This window comes from Callithrix jacchus, chromosome 16 (assembly GCF_049354715.1).
Source record: "Callithrix jacchus isolate 240 chromosome 16, calJac240_pri, whole genome shotgun sequence".
NCBI classification, from domain to species: domain Eukaryota; kingdom Metazoa; phylum Chordata; class Mammalia; order Primates; family Cebidae; genus Callithrix; species Callithrix jacchus.
The window spans coordinates 56,008,724-56,015,160 of record NC_133517.1 but is presented as its reverse complement, the minus strand read 5'-3'; the positions used below and the strand labels follow the sequence as shown (position 1 = coordinate 56,015,160).

Sequence of the window (6,437 nt, the reverse complement as noted above, 5' to 3'; positions counted from 1 at the left end):
AGAGTGCTGGTGGGGACAGGCCGGCGGTCTCTGGCTGCCAGGTTCTCATGGTCCCTGAGCAGTGCAGGTGAGCAGCTGTGACTAGGGATTGACCTTAGAGGGTTGCTGGGTGCAATGGGAAGGGTTAAGGATGGGAGGCTGGCCCAGAGGATGCCCCTGCAGGGACCAGGTGAGAAGCAGGGTGCTGGGTGAGGGTTGCAGGGATGCCATGGAGAGGCCAGTGCACAAGAGGCCACCGAGCCCACAGGTCCCCACTCAGCCTCCCCCGCAACCCTAGCCTGCTCCTGAGAGGAGGCCCTTTAAATGCAAGGTTCTGGCCTCCCTCGGAGGCCCCTCCCCGTTTCCTGGGCAGCCAAGTAAACAGAAGCTTGCACCCAGGCTGCTGGCATGGCTTCCCCTTGTCCTGGGGCCCCCAGCCCGGCAGGTCTGACCCCGCCTTCTGTAGCCACTCCAGGTGAGACACTTGGTGAGGGGGAAGAGTAGAGGGGAAGGGAGACGGGCACCTGGGGTACTGACAATGTGGGAGCAGGAAGCAGCCTTCTCACCCGTCTTCCAGAAGAAGATGCTTTGCCAAGGTCATGAAGGAGAGTGGCAGTGGGGCCAGGCCATGATGGGGGCATCAAAGCCTCCCCCTAAAGGTCCTTCTCTCTACTCTCCTCAATGCTCCAATGCTCTGAAGTTAACAGGGAAGGGGTTGGCTCTCTTCCTGAAGCCTTTGGATCTAAGGAGTTGGAGGTGTGCAGGGTCTTTCTTACTTTTTAGTGTCTCTTCCAGATCATTCTCTTGCCCTTGCCTCTTCTAAAACCCAGCTCTGGAACTCAGAGGCAGCAGTACGGGTAACCAGCCAACCATTCATTCACCTACCCACCCGCCCATCCATCTATTCACCCACCCACCCACCCATCCATCCATGCAACCACCCACCTAATCATCCACCCATCCACCCACCCATCCACCTACCTCTCCACCCCTCTATCCCTCGACCCACCCATTCACCCACCCACCCACACATTCATCCACACATCCAACCACCCTATCACCCATTTACCCACCCATCCATCCACCGATCCACACACCCACCCATTCACCCATTCACTCATTCATCCACCCACCCACACATTCATCCACACATCCATCCACCCATCCATTCACCCACCCACCCATCTACCCACCCATCCATCCACCTAACCACCCACCCATTCATTCACCCGTCCACCTCTCCACCCACCTACCCCCCACCCCTCCACCCACCCTTTCACCCACCCACCCACACATCCATCCACACATCCACCCATTTACCCACCCATCCATCCACGCACCCACTCACTCACCCACTCACCTATCCACCCATTCATCCACCCACCCACACATCCATCCACCCACTCACCCATCCATCCATCCACCCACCCATTCACCCACTTACCCATCTACCCACCCATCCATCCATCCATCCATCCACCCACCCACCCATTCACCCACCGACCCACACATCCACCTATCCATACATTCATCCACCCACCCATCCACCCATTTCCCCATCCATCCATCTACCCACCCACCCATCCACCCATCCACCCACCCATCCATCCATCTGTCCATGCATCCATCCATGCATCATCCATCCATCCACCCATCCATCCACCCACTCACCCGCCCACCCACCCATCCATCCACCCACCCCCACCCACCTACACATCCATCCACAAATCCATCTACTCACCCACCTACCCACTCACCTATCTACCTACCTATCCATCCACTCACCAACTCACCCACCCATTAACCTACCCATTCACCCATCCATCCATTCACCCATCCACCCACCTACCCACATATCCATTCACCCATTCACCCACCTGTTCATCCACCCACCCACCCATCTATTCACCTATCCATCCATCCATCCACCCAGCCATCCACCTACTCATCCACCCATCCACCCATACATCCACCCACCCCTCCACAACTCATCTGCCCACCCATCCATGTACCTTGCCCACAATCTTCCCTCACTCTTGAAGACCTTGGCCCCTGCCCTTCCCTCCTCAGCTCTCCTGTCATCACATTGGTGATTTCTCTCAGCCCCCTGGACTCCTCCAAGGATTTTGTTCTCCCACCCAGCCACCCAGTCCCCCAAACTGTACCCAAACTGTAGTCCCCTGTCCCCACCGCACTCTAGGGATTTTTGCCCCAGCTCCTGCCCTCAAGGGCCAGCTCCAGCACTCCTTTAGTGAGACAGAAGCCCACGCATCTTCCACCTGTCCAGCCTCCTCATTCTTTAGGGCCCCTTCCATCCACCCCTACTCACATCTCTGCTGTGGCCTGCACTCCCTCCACTCTCTCGCTGGCCCCTCTCCTGCTTTCCTGTACTAGTCTGATAGCTCCAACTCCCTGCTCCCCTTGCCTGTGCCCTTGCAGTGGGCTGCAGCTGGGTGAGCTCTGCCTTGCTAATGCCTGCACTTGACCGGCCTGCAGCAGCAAGGAGGATGACTCCGCTGCCCTCCCTGGTCTGCCCAGCCTTTCCTTGCCTAGCAACCACCTCACACCTTCACTTTCTCTAAGCCCCCATCCTCTCTCTCCTCACATTGTGCTGCTGGCCTTGTGCCCTCCTTCCCTGAGAAGCTGAAGCCATTGGAAGAGGACTCTGCAGGTGCCCACCCATCTGCCCTTGTGCTCCTGGGCACTGTCCGCCCCGGCCTGTTCCTGTGAATGCCCGACCCTCCTCCCAGCCAAAGCCAGCATTCAGCTTCTCCCATCCCCTCCCTCCCACTCACGCTGTCCCTCCAGCAACTCTTCACCCTCTCTCTCCTGCATCCTGACACCGCTCTTTCCCAGATCCTTCCCACTGGCATGAAAGCATGCTGTGATTTATCCTGTCCCTTGACCCCACTTCCCTTCCAGCTCCTGCCCTACTTCTCTGCTCCTCATTCAGAGCCAAACCTCAGGAAGGTCGTTTGTCTTTGCTGCCTCCACGTTCTCCCCTCCCATTTGCTCTTGAACCTGCTCTCACCAGCCTTTAATTTCCAGTGCTTTGCTAAAGCAGCTCTGGCAAAGGCCACAAATGACCTCTGTGCTGGGGAGTCTGAGGTTACTTGCAGGGCTTCATTGGATGTACTGTATTGGCAGCACAAGGCTTGGGTCACCGCCCCCACACTTGGTTTCTGGAGCTCCCACTTTCATCACTGCCCGTTCCTTCTCGGTGCCCTAACTGGCTCCTCATCTCCTTGACCTCGTCAGGAGGGAGGACCCTAGGCTCTGTGCTTGGGCATCTTCCCTTTCTAACCGCCCCCCTCCCCCGCAGTGATTCATCCAGTTTCGTGGCTTTAAACATCATCTCCCAGTATCTATCTCCAGCCTCACCCCCTCCCCAGCTCCAAACTCGCACAGCCATCTGGCCACTGCACCGCCTCCCTAGCCTCTTCCCCTGCCCATCCAGAGGTCCACCTGCCCAAGATTAAGCCCTTGACCCCCCAGCCCAGCCTGCCCCTCTCCCAGCCGTCCCTGCCTCAGTTAACAGCACCTCCTTGCTTCCTGTTGCTCAGGTCCAAACCCTCTTCCCCATGCTCCCACCCTACATCCCTCATCAAATCCCGCCCTTTCTATCTTCAAGTCGTATTCAGAATCTGAGCATTTCTTGCCCTTGCTCTGGCTCAAGCTACCAGCTTCTCCCCCACAATGACTGTCCTGGTGACCTCATGTTCCCTTGCCCTCTTCCACCTGTCTGCAAGACAGTGATCAGACCCACCTGGTGAAATGCAGATCTTAGAAGGTCACTCTTCCCATGCCCTGGGGCCACGATGGAACAGTGGCCTTCTCCTCTCTTTGGGGTTCCATAGACAATCCCATCTTCTCCAAAGTTTTTCCTTACTGCCCTACCTACGGCAACACCCCACAGCCCCTCCTCTGACTGCCTGCCCCGCCAGCTGGGACTGAGGGGAAGCCAGGCCAATGGGTGGGATGTCAGGGTAGCCTCCAGATGCTTGCCCTGGAAGCCTGTAGGGGAAGGCGGCCAGGTGGTCAGGACAGGCTGGCTACCTCTGCAGGTCAGAGGCTACACACCCAACAGTCCAGGCTCCTTGTGAGCCAGACCCTTTCCAGGCTGGGGCTTCACGCCTACCACCAGCATAGCGCTGTCCAAGGTACTGATTTAGGGAACTACTTCCCTAAATCAAACAGGCTGGTCAATGTCATCTTATTTGCAAGGGCAGCAGAACAGGGTTGGTTGGCCCCATTTTCAGAGGCTCATGGAAAGTGAAAGACTAGCCCAGGCTCTGACTGGTAGAAGGAAGGACCCCCCAAGTCTGTGCTGCTCACGGCTGCAGCTGATGGCTCAAACAGAGCCTGCCTGGCACACAGTAGGTGCTCAGTGAGTATTTGTGTGGAGAGAGGAGACTCTTAACCAGGAGGCCCTTGATCTAGAGCATGGCATACTGGAAAGTGATTGCCCAGACCAGGGGCTTTGGCTCGGTATCTGTGTATGAATTCTCTGGGTCTGTATCTTCACCACTAAAACAGACTGAATATTGTTACCCCTCCCAGGGGTGTTGGGAGGAGGAGCTGAGGATTCACATTCCTCCATTCCCATCTCCAAGCCTCCCAGTGTGGCCATTCCCCAGGGAGCTGCCTGGTCTGTCTCCTGCATCCACCTGGGGCCTGACTACATTCCTCTCTGGACTGTATGCCCAAGTGAGGTCCCATGGCTGCTTTGCTCACTTCAGGATCCCCAGAGCTAAGCACATTTGCTGAATGAATGAAATAAAGAATGAAGGGGTCTTTCCACAGTGGAGGGCCTAGACTTGGGCACAGCAGCCCAGGCAGGGTGTGGACCATGGGTCAGCAACCTGGGTGCCTTCTGGGGACCATGGATAGGCTGCAAGGGGGGCATGACTGGGCCAAAACCAAACTCCCCTTCCACCTCCTCTTCCCCTTGGGGCTGCACCTCCTTCTGGATCCCAGGGTAGCTGTGTCCAGGCAGGGAACCAGGCTGTCCCTGCAGGCTCCTGCCCTCCTCGGTCCACAAGGCCTGTCGATTCGGCCCTGCAGCCTCTCCCCAGGGAGTGTTTCCCATCCTCATGTTCATCTTTCCCTCCCCTGGATCTGACCAGACCTGGACGCTGGGCTCCCAATGTCCATTCTCTGCACAGTGGCCAGGATAAACTTTCAACTGAGAGTGACCGCTTCACTCCTGCCCCAAGCTGGCCAGTCTTCAGGGTGAACCTCAACATCCTCAGCTCGCTCAGAGTCCCCACAGGGTCAGGCTGGCCAAACTTTGCAGCCTCCTCCCCATGGAACGCTCTGCCCAGAGTACTCAGTGACCATCCCCTTACGTGCGCCCAGGACCTCCCACTCTTCCTGGTTTGCTGGCGCTGCTCCTTCAGAAATGCGGGGCCCGACCTCGCCTCATCACCAGGTCAGCCTGGTCATCCCCATCTCTGCCTTTCCAGCTCATTCCCCGGCTTCTTCCAGACTCGCCACCTCTCTGCGCACCCGGCCTCCTCGCCTTAGCCCGTCGCACGGTGGCCCCCTCCCGACCCTCCCCGCCCTCCCCGCCCTGCCAGGCGTTCACCGTCCCCTCCGCCCGCAGGCCCCGCGGCGCCCCCGGAGCCCGCCTTCCCAGACATCTACAGCGGGGACGCGCAGCTCTGGGAGGCGCACTTCCGCGGCATCCGGCACGCCTACCGCGCGCTGGGCAAGCAGGACGACTTCTCCATCCGCGTGCTCACCGAGGACTTCACGCTACCCTTCCCGTTCGCCTGGCCGCCCGGGCCCGACCCCGCCCGCGGGCCGCTCTTCTACGACCCCCGCGACCGCTCGGGCTTTGACTTCCTGCTGCGCGGCCCGGGCGCGTCGCCTCCAGCGCTGCTGCGGCCCCTGCACGCCACGGCACAGGCTGCCCTGCGTAAGCGGCGCCTGGAGCAGCTGGCCCTGAGCTATGTCCGCGCGCGCGGCCCCGGGCCAGGCCTCGTCCTGCTGCCGCCCGGCCCCGCAGCCGCCGCCTTCCCGGGGTCCGAGGCCAGCGCGCCCCACGACGGCACCCCCAGACTGACCCAGGCCCCGCTGCTGCCCCGAGAATGCACAGAATAAATAGTTATCCGCTCTCCCGAGCTCGAGCTCGGCCCGTTGCTGCGCACACCCAGGCAGGCCTGACCGGCTGGGCCTGGCGGGGACTGGGAAGCCGTGTGGGTCCGAAGGCGCAGTGAGCATGTGTTCGCAATGGGAACCGCGAGGGAGGCAGGCCCTGGTCAGAGGGAAGAGGACCTGTAAGCTGGGTGGGGGTCCGGGCTCCATCCTGAGTGCCACGCCCTGGGATCTTCCCCACGGCTCTGCAGTGGGGACTAGCGTCCCCATCCCAAAGACCGGCAGACCAAGGCCCTACGCCTCCAGGGAACAGCTTGGATTTAGTTCCCTATGTGCAGACTGCAAGTCCAGCAGCTTTC

At 59.5% G+C, this 6,437-nt stretch overlaps 1 protein-coding gene across 1 annotated transcript; it reads left to right on the top strand.

The window, feature by feature from the left end:
• The first annotated feature begins 358 nt into the window (after positions 1–358).
• On the top strand, positions 359–6,104 carry C16H8orf90 (chromosome 16 C8orf90 homolog). The gene is made up of 2 exons (XM_054246581.2): positions 359–454; positions 5,585–6,104. The coding sequence occupies exons 1-2, from the start codon at positions 388–390 to the stop codon at positions 6,082–6,084; spliced, it is 567 nt and encodes a 188-aa protein (XP_054102556.2). The 5' UTR covers positions 359–387; the 3' UTR covers positions 6,085–6,104.
• Positions 6,105–6,437: the final 333 nt, after the last annotated feature.